Source organism: Canis lupus, chromosome 10 (assembly GCF_003254725.2).
Source record: "Canis lupus dingo isolate Sandy chromosome 10, ASM325472v2, whole genome shotgun sequence".
Lineage (NCBI taxonomy): Eukaryota > Metazoa > Chordata > Mammalia > Carnivora > Canidae > Canis > Canis lupus.
Genome location: NC_064252.1, coordinates 19,938,718 through 19,959,359, shown reverse-complemented (window position 1 = coordinate 19,959,359; position 20,642 = coordinate 19,938,718). Strand labels below are relative to the sequence as shown.

The 20,642-nt window shown below is 49.3% G+C and overlaps 1 protein-coding gene across 3 annotated transcripts in view; it reads left to right on the top strand.

The window, feature by feature from the left end:
- The window catches only part of TBC1D22A (TBC1 domain family member 22A), a 334,217-nt gene that overhangs the window by 279,372 nt on the left and 34,203 nt on the right, over positions 1-20,642 (top strand). For 2 of the 3 annotated variants that reach the window (XM_025456242.3, XM_025456222.3), the window contains one exon: positions 18,993-19,088. The exons of the other annotated variant lie outside the window; for it this stretch is intronic. In XM_025456242.3, coding sequence (XP_025312027.1) covers positions 18,993-19,088 — 96 coding nt within the window. The remainder of the gene's footprint in view (positions 1-18,992; positions 19,089-20,642) is intronic. 3 annotated transcript variants of the gene reach the window in all.

Sequence of the window (20,642 nt, the reverse complement as noted above, 5' to 3'; positions counted from 1 at the left end):
TGGAAGAAATCACACCGACGCCCACATGCATGCACACAGATACACGTGCATCCCGCATCCACACCCACGGGCACTGAGGAATGCACAGTGCTAACCAAGTGACATTTTTATTTAAACAGTGAAGTTAAAATCATGTGCCCACATTAAAAGTTTTTAGCACATCCGTGTGCACTGGGAGAAACGTGCCTTGACTTAGCAGCGTGTGTCAGACACCTGGCTGTGCCGCCCCATGCCCCTCTGTAGGTCCCATGAAGAGTGGAGATACAGGCCGCAGAACTGGTCACTGTCCCTTGCCTGTAGATTAGAAAGGTAGCCCTGTCTGGGGGAAGGTACGTGGGGTCGCTCTGCACTGTTTCTTAGAGCTGAATGTGAGACTGCAGTTCTCTTAAAGTAAAAAGCTTAAAAAAAGAAAACCAGCATAGCCCCTCATTCCTGTATATGCAGTGTATATGCAGTTGTGTTTGTGCAGGAGTGACATCCTCTAATGCCCACGAAAGGCGAACCAGAGGCCCGTAATGACCGCCCCGTATACGGACAAGAAGGGTGTGCAGATGGCAGTGAGGTAGGAGTGCTCCAGCAGGTTGAGGGCAGGGACCCAGTGCAACAGAACGCAGGAGTGTTTGGTGGCCTCGGGCAGCTGACACCTGCTTTGTCCTGGTGACCCTGGAGCCATCCAGATGGCACATCGGAGAAAATAGGAAATGCTGTACCCACAGGCCTGTTAGCTGTAACGCATGCGGGGTGAGGAGGGGTGCAGGTGTTCTCTGTGTGTGCCCCGTTCCCTGGAGGACAGCCTGTGTGTGTGCTGTTTCATCACTGACCTGTCGGTTGGTTGCTTCACACACATACACACGCACATGCATACACGTACCTGTTTCCCTGAATGCACGCACATGCGTTTGCTTCTATTACAAACAGAAGTGTCAACACAAGGCTAAAGCAGAACCAGGGGAGCAGATCTGGGCTCCGAGGGGGCGGGACCCGGCGGAGGGCAGGGAGGCAGCTTGGCCCCCCAGATGCAGCCTGCTTCAGGTCCTCCCTTGCACTGACGTATTGCTTTACATAATTGTGAAACCCAGCTAAACCCAAATAAGAAAGCTGTCCTCAAAAAGCAAGAACAAAATTAAAACTTAAAAAAATGAACCTAACTAGATCTCGAGTTGGTGGCTTAATCACATGGAGAAAGATTACTTCAGAGAGGCTTTCAAACAATTTGAATGGGCGGCCCTAGCAGGACGCATCTGAGGAACAAAAAGAATTGAGGAAAACATTTGAAACGCTATTTGGTAATCAGATTGTTAGTAATCATATTAGTGCTGTCCTGAAACTCGTATTTATATACACACGTATTGAGATACATATATTACTCATAAATACATATATTAGGATAGAGCAAGCAAGTAATTATGATAATGTTATGGGAACTAAGATTTTTAACACAAGAGAGAATCAAGCATAGAATCAAAGAAGTAAAAACCCTATAATCTTAAATATGAATGAAGACTCAGTGTGAACCCATGCTTTATTCTTCTCTTTAAAAGAAATAAAATCGTATCTTCTAGACCTCGTCACTGTAAATTACTGGCCCGGCTACGAGCCCGGCGGAAATAAGCACCCCATGGAGTCTCACGCCATTCCCATTAGGAGGAGCCGGGGGCCCCCAGGAAAACCTGACGCCAGGTCTGGGCGAGGAGTGTTCACAATGCGTCTGGAACACGTCGTTGTCAGGAAAGCAGGGGGTCTCAGGAAGAGGAGCCCGGCTTCAAGGGGCTCCTGCTGGCCAGACGTGGGAAGATTGTCGGGAAGAATTAGGATGGCAGAGGCTTGAAGCACATCAAATATGTTAAAGTCTATGAATTGATAATGACCCCTAAGTAAGATTTGAGCAAGGGCTGTGCTTCTCTGGTGATCACACCATTCCTCAGGGCAGGGGTCCCCGGTGCCCCCATGTGGAACGAGGCACATGGTCTAGAGATGACGGGACTGAATCGCTCCTCCCTCCGTCTTAGGTTCTCGGCGGGAGGCCCAGTGCAAGGCCAGAGCAGCAGGAGGGGGGCACCCAGGTTGATTTAAGCTTTCTGTGGTATGGCTGCTGTCACAAGGAAATGAGGGCTGGAGAAACACTGCGTCCCGAGTGTCTGCACAGTTTGATGAGGGTGGGACGTCCTGGAGGGGTGCCACAGGGCAGAGGGTGGGGGCCCGCTCACCCAGGTCCCCATCCCTTGTCCACAGAGATGCGGATGCTCCTTTCCTCCAGGTGGACGGAGGGGACTGTGCACGTGCATGACTCCAGCCCTGCTTCAGGGGGAGGGTCCGACAGTCCCTGCAGCACCTGCTGTTTATCACACTCCTGCAGCTCAAAATACATGCTCTGCCAGGAGCCCTATCTTGGGGTGACGTGTCCTGAACCCCCTCAGAGACGTGCTCCCGTCGCCGTAAGCAATTACCATTTTCAGATATGATAATGGTCTTGTGCTGAGGCTTCTAGAAATAGCCCTTCTCTAGAAAAGAAACTATTTGTGGGTGAAATGTGATGTCTGGGATTTTCTTTAGATTTTCCCAGCAGCATGTGGGCAGACTGGGGGGTCAGCAGATGAAACAGGCTTGGTCACGTGGGATCATGGTGGATCCTGAGGATTGGGGACCTGGGGTTCTTTATTCTGTGCTTTCTACTTTGGGGGATTTTTGAAAAGTCTTATTTTGAAATTTTTAAAAAAATCACATGCATACATTGTGTGTGTGTGTGTGTGTGAGAGAGAGAGAGAGAGAGAGAGAGAGAGAGAGAGAGAGAGAATGAGAGAGAAGGCCTCCACCGGGGAAGGAGTTTGGAGCAGCAAGGCCTGGAGGGTGCGAAGCATCATTCAGAGTCGTCACGGGGCTTGGATAGCTGCACCGACTTCTCAGTGTGCCACGGGGCTTGTATAATTTTCCTTATTTTATCTCATAAATTCTTTTTGCTGTTCTATTTTCTGCTAAATCTGGGGATTCCCTAGAGAATGGCTAGTACGTGAGTGTGGATTCTTTTTGTTCAGATCCATTGAGAGTCTCGTCTGCAGCCTCATTTACAGAGGGGCAGCTCTAAGTATCAGCCCAGGGTTGGCAGCCTGAGGCCCTTTTAAATGTTTGGTCACAGTGGTGAGCAGGGGTCAGAGGGGCCCGCTGGGAGGCTGTCGGTTGAGCCAATTCCTTGCATCTTGAGCACAGCACTCATCCCCCGCCTTGGTACTCATCATTTTCTGTGTAGCCGCTGTGTGTGGACACACTGGGCTGGCTGCTGGGGATGTCCAGGTGAAGGGACACTGGGTCCTCCTGCCCAGAAGCTCACAGCCCAGCACAGTGGTTCTTGGAGTTGCTCTGCATGACTGTCATCTCAGGAGCTTGTTACAAATGAAGAGTCCCGGGCTTGCCACTGGGAGATCTGCTTCTGCTCCATGCTGAGAACAGCGGCTGGTCCATCTGAGCGTCGTCCGCCCAGCGGTGCCCAGCTCGGAGCTGGCACAGGACCCAGGGGACGTGCGGCCCTGCCACCAGGAGCTCCGTGTCAGCGGTGGTGAGGGTGCGTTGTGGAGGCTGGCCCGGCCCACACCCTGCCTCCGTCTCACCCAAGGTCCTGGGGTGGGGGTCGCGGCCCTAGTTTCGCTCCTCCCATGGGTTTGGGCAGCTGAGTTACTGGGGAATCCCTGTCACAGATACTGAAAACCTAACAGTTGGGACCAGGCGCAGGTCCTTGATTGCTCCATGGTAGGAACAGAGTGAGTCTGTCCCCTGTCCGGGTAGACGGGGTCCTAAGGCCCTCACCCAGATCTGGCAGGTGTCGGCCGGGGTTTCCCCTGCTCTGTCAGCTTGTCCCACGTCGTGTACGACAGGGACGTGTCCTGAGGAAGCTGCTGGTCACCAGGGAGGTGGAACCAGAAGTGGCCTCTGGGAAGTGGGCCTGTGGCTTGGCCCACGTGGCACGCTGCCCCCCACAAGCCTAGCCTGGCAGTGCATAGTGGGGTCCTGGCTGTGGACCCCGGGCCCACCCTTGCCAGCCGAGGAGATGGAGGCTGCGTCTTCTTAAGGAAGCAGAAAAGGTGCTCTTGGGCCTTGTCATTCTCTGGCCCGCGGACACTGGTGCTGCTGACTCTGGGGCGACCTGGGCGGTGGTGGCCGGAGGGCTTGGGAGAGCCACAGGTAGGGACAGGCCCCCGGGGCCGGCACGGGGTGGGGGGCACGCTGCCACCGGGAGGGAGCCTGACAGGGTGGGCTCCCCATCCCCCGCGTGTCCGGCTGCCCGGGGCGTCAGCGTGCCGGGTGGGGACCCAGTGCTGGTTCCCTCCGCAGAGCCACACTTGCTGGCTCTGACCGTTATGCTCTTTGGGCCAAGTTCTGTCTACAGAGAGGATCGGGGTTTTGAGTTATTAACTGCTGTGATGTCATTTCTTGCTTCAAAGAAAAAATAATCAGGACCCACAGCAGGATATCTTTCCTTTTAATTTGCCAGGAACGTCCTTGACCAAATTTAAAAAATGGTAGAGTTTATCAGGTTGGACAGGGCAGTGAAGATGCCCCTGGAGTGGGGCTCACAGACCAGACAGTGATCCATGGCCTCACAGAATGCCAGGTCATCAGGTGTGCAGTGTTTAAATTTGGGACATGGAGAGGCCGTGGCAAGGGCAGCTGCGGTTGGTGACAGAGTTAATCCCTCTCACAATTTAGCGCTGGCGCCCACAGTCCTTCAGAGCTTGTATAATTCATGAAGTTTTGACAGAGCAGTGTTAAAAGGATGTCTTTGATTCCATCCGTAAAGGAGACAGGACTTTGTGGGCAGCTTGATCCTTGTGATGTGAACTTGTGATGTGTGGGCCCCTTCCTCCTCTGGTGGTGGTGACAGGCGCCCCTGCCTGTCGTGAGACCCTCCAGCATAGTTAAATCAAGGCCGTTGTTGCTTTGACTCTTCACTGGTCTTTGCTGGTGTGCCCGTTGTGCATTTAGGGGTCAGCCCCTCCCTTCATGGCCAGAGGCTGAGGTGGGTTGTAGGCAGCAGGTGTTGAAGACAGGCAGAGAGCTGCCCCAGCCTCTTCCCATTCCAGAGCTCTCTCCAAACACCCCTGGAGATGCTTATCTATGAGCCCTTAGCAGTTTGCAGCTCCTTCGGGAATGTTGATGATTTTGCTTGTTAACCAAAAATTCATACCAGTTGTTTGGCATCTGAAAAGACCTTGGAACAGCAGCCCTGCCCTGAAGGGTGTCTTTTGAAGTTGAAGACAGACTTCGGTCTGGGTGGTCATGAGCTGCGATGGTTGATTTTGTTTGTCAGTCTGGCTGGGCCGCGGTACCCCAGACGTTTGGTCCAGTATTGTTCCAGATGTTTCTGTGGAGGTGTCCTTGGCTGGTGGACCTTGAATAAAGCAGGTCACCCTCCACAATGTGGGTGAGCCCCCGCCCGGTGAGTTATAGGCCTGAATACAACGAAGGCTGTCCTCGAGCCTGAAGGAGTGCTGCCTTCTGCCCGCAGCTGCACCGTTAGCTCTTCTGGGGCCTCTGCTCCATCAGCTTTCGGACTCTCCAGGCCTCTAGAAGCATGTGGGCCAGCTCCTTAAAATCAGCCAATCGATTACCATCTCCTCCGTGTGTGTGTACACAGATCCTGTTGGTGCTGTTTCTCTAGAGAACTCTGACTAATAATACATCAACGTAGGAATAAACACTCATTAGGAACTGTAGAAATATTCTGGTACTTTTTACTGTTTTATGGGCTTCCTTTCTTTTTTTTTTCTACATAGCTTTAAAATGTTCATTTCAGTTAGGAATTGCGGATACGCTAGAGCAACAGCCCACAACCCAGGACTGGGAGCAGACTGGGAGCCACCCCCCGCCCCCCCTTTCCCAGATCAGCCCTCTGGAGGCTGTGCAGGTCGGCATCCATCTGATGACACACAGAATGAGTTTGATTGGCTGTGACCTTTGTCATTTAACCATTTGGAATGTTCTCTGACGTGGACAGACACATGCCAATAAGTATCTGGTGAAGGATAATAGAGATTGGCATGGAGATAATAGATCAGTCACTTGGAGGCCAGCCGGATGAGCACCAGGCTCATTTATGCCTCAGGATTTGGCTGCATAACGTAGCGTGATCTCTACAGTTCCATTACTAGCCCATGCCCCAAACCCGGGGATGTGGGTGCGAATTTTAAAATGGCCATGCTCTGCATTCCTGGTAGGTAATTGTGTAGTGCAGTGGCCTGGAGATGAATATTTCAAAGGAAATCATAGCAGAGATTTTGCTTGCACAGCTGAAGCTGGTGCACTTGAATCTGAACAAAGAATGCGAAACAATTCCTGTCATTTGAATGGCCTCAAAAATACATCTACATAAATACGTGTACATAGGAAAATCTCCTGGCACCAGAAGGCTATTCGTTTTTATTTCAGTGCCAAAAATTATAAGGAAGGCTTAATGATGCAATTAAAGGTGAAAAATTGTTCCTTTTATCACAGTTTCTCTGTTATAAAAAGTAAAAGGGAACCTGTTTCTTTGCCTTATTTCCTACATTTTAGAATGTGTGTGTCACGTGTAAGTAATCTGCATTTAGCTAATCGTGCAGTCATTTCAAACCAGCATTCAGTCATCTCATGAGCAAAACCAGGCCTGCTAAGGAACTGGAAATGCCCTTTTAAGAAACTCCGTCATGTGAGGGGCATCTGGGTTTATCTCTGGCCTTCAACCAGTACCTGAAGGGGGGTGGGCGGCCCGGCATCACCGCTGTGCTGCGTTGCTCATCCTTTGAGCTTCTTGCACTCATCCGGGTCGCTTTGTGTGAGGGACCTGGCTCTGGGAAGGCTGGAAGGCAGAGCCTCTGAGCGAAGGTCACAGGGAAGACGGGGCAGCGAGGGGCTGCCTCGTGCCTCAGCCTGCGGACCTGGGAGGGGACTCACGGTCAGGATCTGGGGACGGGCTGCATCTGTGGCCACAGAGTCTGGATGGCAGCTGGGGGCTGGGGCCAGATGGAGCCCCTTGCGGGGCTGAGCCACGGAGTCCGTGGGCCCTCCACATAGACCTCTTGGCACCTCTAGAGTTAAGACCATCTCCAGTAGTCCTCGGTCTTTTTCTCTAATTACAGAAAATCTTAAATATGCAGAAAAGTGTAGATAATCTAATGAATGCCTCTGTATCTACTGCCCAGCTTGGTCAAATCTATCATTTTTAAAAATGATTTTTGTTTCAGAACTTTTATATCTTATTTAGAAATCAAATTTAACCTATACCATGGAAACTTCCTCCCTTCCTCTCCAGAAGTAACCACTACGTTGAATTTGGTTTTTATCATTTCTAAGCATTCTTTAGTATTTTTGGTACATGTACATGTATCCATAAATACTACCTAGTATCGTAGTGAGTATCCTGAAACTTTCATAAAAGGCATCGGACATAACAATTCTTTTGCAGTATGCTTGTTTTGTTCTACTTTCTGTTTTAATATTTATTCATGTTGGTGGATGTAGCTGTTGTGTCCTACTTGTTTTCATCCTTTGGAGTTTTCTGTTGTACGAATGTACTATAATTTATCTATTCTTCTGTTGAAAGACATTTGAGTTGCTAGCAAGTTTTTCAATTACAAACTGTGCACAATCCAACATTTTTTAATGCATCTCCTTACACCTGCCTGTAGGAGATGCTTTGTTTAAGAAATTTCTGGATTACAGGGTGTGAACATCGATCGAGATGTTACCAAGTTGCCCTCCAAAGTGGCTACACATCCTCCACCCTATGCAGGATTTTTTTCAGCTCATCATTTCTCCCATACTTTACATTCCTCAAAATTTCTAGTTTTTGCGCAGAAACATGAACTACTGACCTCTCATTTTTCTCATTTTGCTCTGCATGTCCCTAAAAACCAGTGAGCATGAGTCACGCCTGTTTCTACTGACCACTGTTCATATCCTTGACCCATTTTATCCCCCATAGGTAGTTTGTACTTTTCTTATTGATTCTTAGGGAGATACTTAAGTATATACATATTCGGGATGTTAATCATACCAAAGTCATGTATGCACTATGAATATTCTCTGCTAGTCTGTGACTCACTTATTTTCCTTAATTATAAAGCCTTTGTCACATACCAGTTTGAAATTTTTGTGTTGTAAATATATTGATTTAAAGAATTTACGTTTGTAAGGTTTTGCTTTTTTTTTTTTTTTTTTTTTTACATGTTGCTTGTAATCCACTTTGAACTGGCTTTGCGTATGGCATGAGGTAGGAATCTAATGTTTGTTTTTTCCATATATATAGCCAGGTGTCTCAGTTCCATGCAATAGTCCACCCTTTCTTGTTGATCTGTAGCACCCATCCTCTGTAGACCTAACACCCACATCAGCACAGTCATATGTCTGAGCTCTACTCCACTGGCCCATCTGTCCATCCTCTGCCCAGGACACATGGTCTTTATTGGCCTCACAGAGTGCCTCAATATGAGATGTAAATCTTCATCCTATTTTTTCATCTTGGGGTTGTCTTCCTATTCTTGGTCCTTTGCTCTTCAGTGTCAGCTTCAGAATAAGCTTCATCGGTACGAAATGACCCAAGTTTTTATTAGAGACACATTGAATTTGTACATTAAAATGGAAGGCAATTGACCTCTTTTCAGTATTGAATCTTTTTCCCATTAATTTGGTATAACTCCCATTTAGTTAGGTTTTCCCTTCCGTCTTTCGGAGAATCTGTGTCTTTTCCATAAACGTCTTGCACTTATTTGGTGTGATGCATTCTTGAGTGCTCCCATCCTTCTCCCCAGTGAAAATTCTGCTAGGCGGTAGGCTCCACACTCCCAAGGGCTGCTGCCCGCCCATGGTTTGGGCCTGTCTTAATGTCTTTTCATCATCACCTCTGCCTGGTATATGTGTGGGGATGGGGCGCTGGGTGCTAGGGGTCCCCCGGGAGTGACATAGGTGTCCCTCACTGTGCAGCTTTCTTTTGGAGCAGGTTCTGTGGCATGCTGCCCAGTTTATTAGGTACAGTTTACTGGAGGCAGTAAAGCCTTAGGACCTGGAGATTGTAGCTGTCTGATCCAATTGCAGTGGGCTGGGGGCTCTTTTATGGTCATTTCCAAGTGCAACTGGGCACTTATATGGATTGTCTCTTCCTCAGCTAGAGAGATTTAGGATTTTTAAAATGTTATTAGTTATAGGAACACAGTTTCTCCTTGACCTCCATAATTCCCTGTCCTCAGAATCCTGACTTTATTCTGAGTGAGCATTTTAAGAGACTTGTTTTCCAAAGAAGTAGCGGGCCAGTGTGAAGCCTGTCCAAACACAGCCCTGAGCTCGCTGTTCTGTTGGTACCAGGCTGCATGTACACTGCAGGGCTGGATGGTGCAGGGACTGGACACGTTACCCAGGGCTAGTGCAGCGGAAGCCCGACCTGCTTCACCCCTGCAGGTATATCACGCCTCTTAGATGCCACTCGGTGGTGGCCTGGCGGTCCTGGGGGATTCCTCCCTGTGGCCCATCACCTTATGATAATGGACAGTCCTCACTTGTTGGGGTAAAAATGGTCCCCAGGGAGTCATACAGCTCTGGGTGACATGTCATCTGTGCCAACTGCTGTGTCCTGTGCTCAGGCTAGGACTTCCTGTGAGGACAGGGCGGATGGTTCTGCGAATACCGGGGTGAGCATTTCTCTCACCCCAGGCAGGGAGAAGCCCACGACCACAAGGATGGTCAGGGGCTGGCCCATGACTTGTCGGGTCTGCGTCGAGGGACTAGACCCTGTGCTGGAGGCTTCCTGGAGGTGAACATCTTCAGTCCCTGTTCCCGCAGCGTAGCGCTCCGGGGCAAAGCCCTTGCTTACCCGGCCGGTCACGGGGCAGCGTTGCCAGGGCCCCTGCAGAGGTGGGAGTTCTGCTTTGAGAAACCAGGAGTCCTGCCGCAGACTCTGTGCTGTGCTGTGCAGGGTGTCAAGACAGTAAAACGTGTGCCCTGTCGCTGAGAGCTTCGAAGGCTGCTGGGAGGAAAAGCCACAGGAAGAGAGGCCGGCCGGTCACGGTCCCATGTGAGCTCATTTCCAGATGGGAGGGAAGTGTTGGAGAGGGTGGGAAGGTGTGTGGGGTGTGCAGAAAGAGTGGGGTCAGGCGGTGGAGCGCCTGGTGGCTGGTGGACCATGTGAGCCCGGCGGGAGGGCGCCACCCAGCACCACCCCTGCCAACCGAAACAAGAGCTGATGTCATGAGGGCAGGATGGTTCCCAATGGTGACCCCTGTTGTCAGGGGTGCTGCTCGCAGGCGGCTCACCATCTGCAGTCCTGCATGATGACCTGGGCAAGTTGCTCGAGGTCCCTGTGTGTCTTCCCATCTGTAGGAGGGGAGCCATGAGCTGAGCTCCCAGGCTCTGCCGCGGCAGGCTGGGCCCTGGGCTGGGAGGTGTGGCAGGGCAGGCAGGAGCACGGGCCCCAGAGGAGGTGGGACAGGAGCTGGTGCAGGCTGACATGGCAGTAGAGAGGGGCTGTGACCCCGCAGGTGGCCTGTCCCCACTCACCTAGTTCCCCCAGGGCACCGGGGGGGACACCTTCCCAGCCCCCAGTGGTGTGCTTCCCTGTGGATGGCACCCTGGTCACCTAGCCCCCCACCTGCCACATGCACCAGGGGTGCCGTCAAAGTCACCTCCTCTTCCCTCCAGAGCTCTGTTTCTCCTTTGGAAATGCCTGTCAACCTGGCTGACTTTGCACCAGTCAGGAAGGGCCTGTTTGGCTGTACCAGACCCCGAAGATGGAAGATGGTGGGCGTCCCTTGGTCCCTCCATGCTGAGTGGGGCCGGCGGGGGCCGGGGTGAGCAGTGGGCCACCGCCTCTGAGACCCAGCCTCTTGACGATGCCCCGTGTGGCTGCTGGTACTTACTGTCCGAGTTAAGCTTCATTAAAGCAGAAGCCTTTTTTCTTTTTTTTTTTTCTTTTTTCCCTTTTTTCCATTATGATATGAATTTTTTTATTTATTAACTTGCTGTTTTACGATAATTTACCAAGTCATCAAAGACAAATAATCCATTTAAGTGACATTGTAAAACCCCGTTTTCCCCTAGTGGTGTGTGCCTCCGGAAGTGTGGCTCATTCAGCATCCTGCTCACCCCCAGGGGTGTCTCGTGGGGCAGTGGCTCACCCGGCCAGCCAGCCTGTGAGTCCCAGCGAGGGCTGGCACCAGGGCAGGCCTAGGGCAGGGCTCAGGCTGACTGAGGCATGCCCTTCAATCAAAGGCCCCTAATCAAATTAAAAGTGTAAACAGGGTTCCTTAGAGAAGTCATCGTTCGGGAACATCCCTAAATACTCCTGGAGACTTTCTTTCCTCAGGCTTTGCAATACTAATCAGCAGTCTTGAGCCGCCAGGGCTGCTTCCCCAAAGGCCTTAGGGCCCTGTTTTCTGCTTGGTCACCTTCAGTCTCTGCAAAGAGAAAGGCACGTGTCTTTACATTTGTTCTCAGAGTCACGCCTGCCCATTTCCCTTGTGCACCCAGGTGAGTAGGCTTGGGTGTGTGTGACTTCAGTCTTTGCTCCTGCTGTGGGGCTTGGGACAGGGCTGGGGAAGGATAGGCGGTCAGGAAAGGAGAGGCTCCCAGGGTGGTGGGAGAAAGGACAGGTGAGCCTCGAGGGTCGCAGCGTGGCAGGCGCCGCAGCAGACAGCTGGCCGGGCTCCTGGGAGGCACAGGAAAGACCTTGAGGGATGAATACTGTTTCTGTGGCTGAGAAACTCAGGAAGTATTAGCTGCGGGGGGAGTGGCAGCGGGGAAAAAAGCGGAGGTGAGGCTAGAAGGGTCTGGCGTTTTAGAGGAGATTGAGAGGGTCTAATGTCAGGTGGGAAGTGGGGGTAGGGCCCCTGATGTCAGAGGATTGTGTCACGTTAAGTAGTTTGGATGTTCTCCTAAAGGCAGTGGACATTTAGGAATAATACCATGATGAGCCAAGAGTCCATGGAGAGGGCATCCTGGTTATAGGGTGCAGGTGGCTGCAGGGACCCAACTGCGAACCGAGAGGTCAGTGCTGTGGGTGTTACAGGCCCCCTTGCAGCGTTTTACCAAGTTGGAAGTGTTAGTTGGCTTCAGTTCTAACACAGAAGTTTTAAATGCTAATAGTCCCTTTGATTTGAAGAAAACCAATAGGGCAGAGCCGCTCATTCTGGCAGCGTGGTGAACTTGGTGTCCCAGAATACACTGAAGGACGCCTGTGTGCTCTTTAGAGACATAAGCACAAAGGAAAGGATACTGTCATTGGTCAGGAATCATAAGAAAATGTAAGTCTAGAGAGAGAAGGGGGCAACATCAAAGCAGGTGCCCACCGGGAATCAGCCAATTAATTTTTAGGGTCTATAACTATGTTGGAGCGAGCCACGGGTGGGAGACAAACCCTGGGGACCGTCCAGACACCAAGCGGGTGCTGGTGTTTGCCTTTCTTGGCTTTGGCCCTGGAAGTTAAAGGAAAAGGAATGAAAATGCTTCCCCTTAGAGATGCTACCACAGTCCTGGATTCATATGGGTTTGGAACCCTAATGTACATGACCTACTTATCCTAAAAAATTTCAAGCTGAAAATTTAGTTGAAAGTAGTCTTTGGCTAATAGTGTGCTTAGATTCAGGTAGAAGTAAATACAGTTTTTTCCCCTGAAGAAAATCATGTTTGATGCAAGCTTCAAAGAATTCCAGCAGTTGAAAGTTCCAAGGAACATAAGGTCCAGAGGGGGAATCCCACTAAAGAACAAGGAAGCAGGCCACAGGGAGCAAGAATCCGCAGAGAAAACAAACTACAGAGAGACCTCACGGACTGTAGGGTTATCGGAGATGAGCCAGACAATAAGCTCACTGGGCTTAAGATCAAGGAGAGGAGCATACTAAACACAAGCACAACGGAAAGGAAATGATCACAATTTCTGGGGCAGGTGTGAGAAAAGAGACTGGTTTCAAATTTATTGGATGTGATGCCCAGGAATTGTGATACATCGGAGAGCTGACTAATGAGCTAGAAGAGGGACGCCTAGAAAGTACCTCTCCCAGGAGACAGAACTTTGGCGAAATAGAGACTAGAGAAAAGGCCTCAACTCTACCCAATCCAGGCTCTGAGGAATGAAAGAGAATGCGGAGGGATGAGTGATGATGTCTCCCAGATTGATGGAAGCGCCCTCCTCTGAGAACTCAGGGTGCCCGAGAGATCCCTGGTGGGACAGACAGTGTATGGAAATGACAGAGCACCCAATACCGAGTACCTGCAAGGCAGGTGGAGGAAAAGTTAGGTGTCTTGTGCAGGGAGGACGGCAGATGGAGCGTTAAACAGTGGAGGCCAGAAGATGGTGCCATAACCTCTTTAAAAATGAGAGCCAATGTGGCCTCGTGTATCCAGCAAAACTACCTTCCAGGAGAGAGAAGGACATAAAGACACTTTTTAGACAGGAATACTGAGAGGGTCTGCTGCCCAAAGACCCTCTCACTGAAGGAGCTGCTAACGGTTCCATTTCTGATTTCAGAAGAAAGGTCTAGGAAAGGAATCATCAGGAAAAGGTGAAGTTGTGAGTAGCTCTAAGCACTGATGTATGAAACAACGATAAGAAGAGTGTCTGATTAAAAAAAAAAAAAAGTGTCTGATGAGCACCTGGGTCTCAGTTGGTGAAGCATCTGCCTTTGGCTCAGGTCGTGATCCCAGTTCCTGGGACGAGTCCCGCTTTGGGCTCCCTGCTCAGTGGGGAGGCTGCTTCTCCCTCTGCCTCTGTCACTGCCCCCTGCTCATGCCCCCCCCCCCAAATAAAGAAATAAAAATCTTAAAAAAAAAAAAAGAGAGTATCCGAATTTGTAATGTTAAAAAACAAAGATAGAACTAAGATCTTGGCCAATATTAGCATCTCACTAGGGAACATAAGATCTGTGTGCATCTTTGGTATGCCTGGAATGAAGATACTCCTCACCTCTGTGTTGTTTGGGAAGGTAATAAAGATGATTAATCTTAGACCCTAAGTTAAACATGCATGTTAACATTTATAGAATAACTAAATAATAGAAACAATTCAGTAACTTCCAGAATAGTTAGTGTAGGGCTTTAGGATAAGGGGGAAAAGTAAATCAGTCTAGTTATAAACAAGAAAGGAAAATAATACAAAAAGTGAAATAATTATAAATTTGAAAGTAAAAGAATGAGAATTACTCTGAATATATCAGGAATCACAGTCAGCAGGAACTCAACTCCATAGGGACCATGTCTGGATTTTTAAAAATCCAATATTGTAGTAGTTATAAGAGAAATTTCATGACACAGGAAGAGTACAATTAAAGGATGAAGAAAATGCTCCAGGCAAATTCTATCTCAGCAACTAGCAACAAACAATCAGAAATTAAAGTTTTTAAAGTTACCATTTTTATTTTAAAATTTAACTTAGTATTTTTTAAACTTCAAGTACAATTAACAGTGTTTTTGGTGTTGAGTTGTGTAAGTTCTTTATATAATTTGGATGTTAACCTCTTATCAGATGTGTCATTTGCAAATATCTTCTTCCATTCAGTAGGCTGCCTTTTTGTTTTGTGAATGGTTTCCTTTGCTGTGCAGAAGCTTTTTATTTTGGTGTAGTCTCAATAGTTTAATTTTGCTTTTGTTTCCCTTGCCAGAGGAGACATGTCCAGAAAAAATGTTTTTATGGCTGGTGTCAAAGAGATTACTGCGTATGTTTTTTTCTAGGAATTTTATGGTTTTAGCTGTCACATTAAAGTCTTTAATCAACTTTATTTTTGTTCAAAACACTAGTTTAATTGTGTCAAAATATAAGCTGCTTTGAGAAGATCTAACAAAAGATGCAACCGACTTGTACCCTGAAAACTATAAAACATTGCTGCAAATAATTAAAGAAGACCTAAGTCAGTGGTAAGCTATACCATGTTCATGAGTCAGGGCACTCAATGCTGTTAAGATACGATTCCCCCAAATTGATCTATACATTCAGTGCAACTCCAGTAAAATCCCAGCAAGCTTTTTGGAGAAATTGACAGACTGGCTTTAAAATTTTTATGGACGTGCAAAACACTTAGAATAGACAAATCAACTTTGACAAAGAGCAAAACTAGAAGACTAGCACTACCCGGTTGTTAACTCAGCAGAGAAAGGATAGTCTTCAACAAATCCTGGAGCAGTTGGATATCCGTGTGTTTAGAAATGAACTTCAACCGCTACCATACACCATATACAAAATGTATAACATTTTTATAACATTTTTTTTCGTATAACATAATTCAAAATGTATCACAGAACTAAATGTAAAGCTTAAAACTATTTCAGGAGAAAACCTTTACGCCCTTAGGTTAGGTAGAGATTTCTTAGAAATGACACCAAAAGCAATATCCATAAAAGAACAAAGCGATAGATTGAACGTCATCAAACTTTAAAATTCATGCTCTTCAAGAGTCATTGTCAAGAGGATAAAAGATACGTTATAGGCAGAGAGAAGTGTTTGTAAAGCACGTTGCTGATCAAAGACTTGTATTTAGAGTATCCAGAAAGTTGCTCAAATCTCAACAATAGAAACAAACGACCCAGGGAAAAAAGCTGAACAGACACTCCATCAAGAATGTCTGTAAGTACATTCAAGATGTTGAAAATCATTAGTCATTAGAGGAATATAAATATGTAAATTAACACCACAGTGAGATCCTACCACTTGCCCACGAGAGTGGCTAATATTAAAAACACTGACCGTTTCATCTATTGGCCATGGAGTGATAACAGGAACTCCCTCTGCTGCTGGTGGAAATGTCCAGTGGTGCAGTTACCTTGCGGATAGTTGGGCAGGGTCTTCGAAGTTGAAGTACTGCTACCATGTGATGAGCTTTCTGCTCCTCGGTATTTATCCCACAAAAGTAAGGGCATATAACCATACAAAGACTGATACACAGACATTCACAGCAGCTGAATTTGTCGTGGCCCCAAACCCAAAACAACTCCGTGTCTGTCAACAGGCAAGCAGCTCTGGTGAACAAGCACTCACAGGTAGCAATGAAATATTACTGAGCAGTCACAGGCGGTGGCCATGCAGCAACACGGCTGAGTCGCAAAGTAATAATGCTCAGTGAAGGTAGCTGGACAAAAGCACACGTCATAGGTCCTCTCTGTACAGAAGTAGAGGAAGTGTTCCGCAGGTGTAGACATATATCAAAACCTAGGCAATTATATACTTTCAATATGTAAATTTATTGTATGTCAGTTGTATCTCAAAAAGAGCTGCTTAAGATAAACGAACCCAACAAAAGTTGAAAGTAGTTATGGTTATATCATATCCTTGGCCCCCCCTTCCAAAAGTCTTTAAGGCAAAATCATTACTTGAGATAAAGGAGATCATGTATATTCATGATGTTCACTACACCAGGAAGATAAAATAATTTAAAATTTGTATGCATGTAATAACATAGTTTCCAAATATATAAACCAAAGATCGGCAGAACTGTAAGGAGAAATCAAATGCACTGTTGTAATGGGATTTTTTAACACACTTCTCTTGTTAATAGCTCACAAAGAGACAGAGTCTATAAGGATTTATAGGAGATCTGAGCAACACTATTGATTAAATATACCTAATGGACACATATAGGATATTGTATCCAAGAACTCCAGAATATATACTGTTTTAACACACACCTGGTGACAATAGCTGCCATTTGCATACTATTTACTGTGTTCCAGGCATTATCCTACGTACTTTACATTGTTTAATTTACTTAATCTTCGTAATATTTCACAGATGGGGAAACTGAGGCACGAGGAGGCCAGATACTTTGTCTTGATCACATAGCTAATAAGTGGCAGAACCAGGGCTCAAACCTAGGCACTCTCTGGCTCCAGGGTGCGTTTGATCTCTAACTGTGCTACCTAATGGGGCATTTGTGGAAGCTAATTGTCTTCTACTCCAAAAAATCTAAACAAACAAAAGAATCAGCATCATCTAAATCACATTCTCTTTGTAAAGATTTATTTATTTATTTGAGAGAGAGTGACAGCGCTAGTGAGGGAGCGCACTGGGTTGGTGGGGAGCAGAGGGAGAGAGAGAATCTTAAACAGACTCAGGCTCCATCCCATGACCCTGAGCCCATACCGAGAGTCAGATGCTTAACTGACTGAGCCCCCCAGGCGCCCCCTAAATCACATTCTCTTACCACACAAGACGTGGAGGTCCCCGGCAGGCAGGAGGGCTGAGTGTGGAGTGCTAGGGAGGAGGGAAGGAGAGACACTGGAGCTGGAGTCTGACTTCACTGCATTCCGAGAAGTGCTGACGGTGTAGGCACGACCCTCCCACACAGCCTTACCTAGCAGGGACCCCTGCTTTGCACACTTCAGCCCCGATAATGAAGCCCGCTTTCCCCTAAGTCTTTTGGGTAAATAATAACACAGAGCAGGTTAGAGCACTTGCCCTAATTCACTAGAGTCCTTGCTGTGGGTATTTATGGAACTTCGTCAGATGCTTATCACTGGTGGAGGTGATAAGATCGTTTCCGTTTCATCTGTTCATGGGATGAGTGACATCTGTATACTCAGGTCCTTATGCCTTGTCAACCTTGCGTTCCCAGATAACCTCAATCTGGTCACAGTGTATTATGTTTTTTCATTGCAGTTAGGTCCCGTTCGCTCATCTTTCATTTAGAGCATTTCCACATCCATGTTGTTGAGACTGGCCTCTCGTCCTTTCTTGAACTGCCCCTGTGTCCAGGTTAAGCAGGAAGTCTGTGCCTGCCTCTTTCTCCCTGTTTCCACGCTCAGACTCCTATCAGACTAGGACATCTGCCCCCCTTGGCACACTTGCTTGGCATCCCCTGGAAAACAGCCTAGGCCTGCTGTTTTCCTTGTGGGAATATGTGGATTCCTGATTCAGATTTTAAACTCCTCAGACTTTTTCACAATTTTTGAAAATTTTTATTTTTTTTCTTTTTTAAGATTTTATTTATTTATTCATGAGAGAGAGAGGCAGAGACACAGGCAGAGGGAGAAGCAGGCTCCATGCAGGGAGCCCGATGTGGGACTAGATCCTGAGACTCTAGGATCACACCCTAGGCTGAAGGCAGGCACTAAACCACTGAGCCACCCAGGCATCCCCGAAAATTTTTCTTTCTCTAAGAATTTGTCATCTGAGTTTTCAAACGCGTTCATACTGCCCCAGCTTTCTTTGAATCCCTGCTGCCCTTGTGGCTGGATCCTACTGGAGACTAATACCATATTTATATTTCATTTTCAACACAAGCAAGCATTTGAAGCTGTGAACTGTCTTCTGTGAGCCCTACTGTAGCTGCGTTTTGCAGCTGAATAATCTCTTCACTCTCTGTGAATTCTAAGAATTTTCTGCCTCATTTTATGATTTACTTGTCTGAACCGTAGCTTACTTATTAGCATGTTTTTAAAATCTATAAACATACGTGGTTCATTTTAAATTTGTTTGGGACTTTTTAGCTTTCTTTGGTTACTGATTTGTAACCCAATTCTGTTGTATGAGGATGGGAAAAGCCAGGTTTCAGGAGTTGGTGATATGCGCCTGAACTAAGGCCAGGCATGGGAGGCGGGGGGCCCTGAAGAGGGGGTGAGCTGAACCCCCGGTGGGAAGGGGGCGTTGGCCTGCTGAGGAGCGGTGGGGTAGGAGCAGGTGCATGGAGCCCCCCTACACTACGCCAGCCCACCACTTCCGTTGGCTTCACTTCCCTGGGGGCGCCCTCGGGGGAGCAAGGACCACAGTTTGGCCCCGGCCAGTGACCCGGCCTCTGTGGGCAGGTGTCCACCCCGGGTCGTGGCACAGAAGGTGCGCTCACGGGTCTGCCCTCATTACTGCTGGCTGTCACCCGTGCAGGAGACGCAGAGGAACAGCCTGCTCACATCCTCTTCAATCAGAAGCCTGGATTTATGTTAAGGGGGCAAGAACAAGTCACGCATGCTTGGGCTGTCTGCGCCCTCCTGGGGCTCTGACCGCTGGTGGCCGCGCAGTCCTGCAGGCGTGCTCACGGCCCCTGTGTTCTCTCCTGCAGTCGGAACCCGAGGGCTTCTCTCACTTCCACTTGTACGTCTGCGCTGCTTTCCTGGTGAGATGGAGGAAGGAAATTCTGGAAGAAAAGGATTTCCAGGTAAGTAAATGCCTCCTCAGAAGGGTCTGTGCTTCATTTTCTCCGCTGTCATCCAGGGCTTCCGAGCCCGGGCTGGGAGCCTTATCTCCTGGAACCTCGGCAAACCCAGGAACGCGCAGGCCATGCTCGCCAGGTGTGAGCTGTGCCACCGGGGGTGGCTGCGGGGCTGTGATGCGCCAGGGGAGGTGCTGGCCCATGAGCCGACGGCCAGGGCGCCTGGCCACCTGACAGCTGTGTGACTCAGGTGGGTCGCTTAGCCTTTCTGGGCCACTTGCCTCCACGACTTAGTGGAGAGCCACACTGGCACCCACTCATCAGCTCAGTGCTCGACTGGGGCTCTGTGGGGCGGAGTGCCAGCCTGTCCCGTCCCTACCCCAAGTGGGCCTCCACCTGGTGGCCTGAGAACCAGGGGCGGTGTTGACCCCTCCACTGGGTGCTAGCCACTGTGGCCCCAGGTGCCTGGGGCCTTCTGCCCAGTGACCTGGGAAGCTGAGGCCTCCCAGCTACACTGAAGAGAACACCAGCGTGGGGACCAGGGACCAGGCTCTGCCCCACCTGGCTGGGGGTCACTCTGGCTACTTCATTCTGTGGCTTTTAAGTGAGGGACCCGATGGCCCTGGGTCACAGCAGTCTGCTCAGCCTTGTGGCTCCCTGGCTCCGTATGGGAGGTTTGGGAGGACACTGCTGGCTGAGCCAGACACGGGCCCAGGACAGCTGGCTGTTTATTTGAGGGAGAAGGGCCCAGCTTCCCTGGGGCACCGTGGCTAGCCATGGTGTGACCTTGGCCTGCACATGCCCCTGTGCTTAGGCTGACTCCCCAGGTTCTCCAGGTGAGAGCAGGTGACCAGGATCCTCACTGGCTCCCTCCTGGCTCCACCTGGTGTGATGGAACTCGGGGGCGATGGGAGGTTGTGACTGTGGGGTGCTGCACATGAGTCTCCTCACTGCCCCAGAAACCACTCTTGCCCCCCAGCCCTGGGTGGCCCTGAGCCACACGTGCCTGAGGGTGGGCACCTCAGGTCTGCTCGGGGGAGAGACCTTGCACGAGGGGCTTGGCCACTCTGCCCTCTGTGTCTTCCCTCTCCCCAGAGAGGGACAGTGCCCCCAGGACCCTCTTCCCAGGGGGTGACTCAGGTCATGGGAAATGTGCCAGGCACCACGAAGGGGCTGACACAGGGCTGTGATCCCCCCTGGTCTGGGGGTGCCCGGCCGGCCTTGCCCCTGGCCCTTCTGGGCTGCCCGTCTTCCCACTCCTCACACAGAGCCCACGTGAGGGGACCGCGTGGCAGGTGACCCCAGGCAGCGGCGATCCTGGCGGCTTGGGAGTTGTGATGCCAAGTCCCACTGTTCATTAGCCACCACATTTTACCACTGTTTCTAGAAGCCTGTGTGTTTGCTCTTTGGCTGGAGACAATGCCTGGTGCTGGTCAGAAGATAGGCCTGGGCAGCTGCCTGAAGTGGGTTGCCAGCCTTCCCAGAGTCCTGCTCAGGAGCTTGAGATTAGCGTGGGGAGCAGGGGAGGAGCCGGGGCTTCAGGGGCAGGGGGTTGGATGG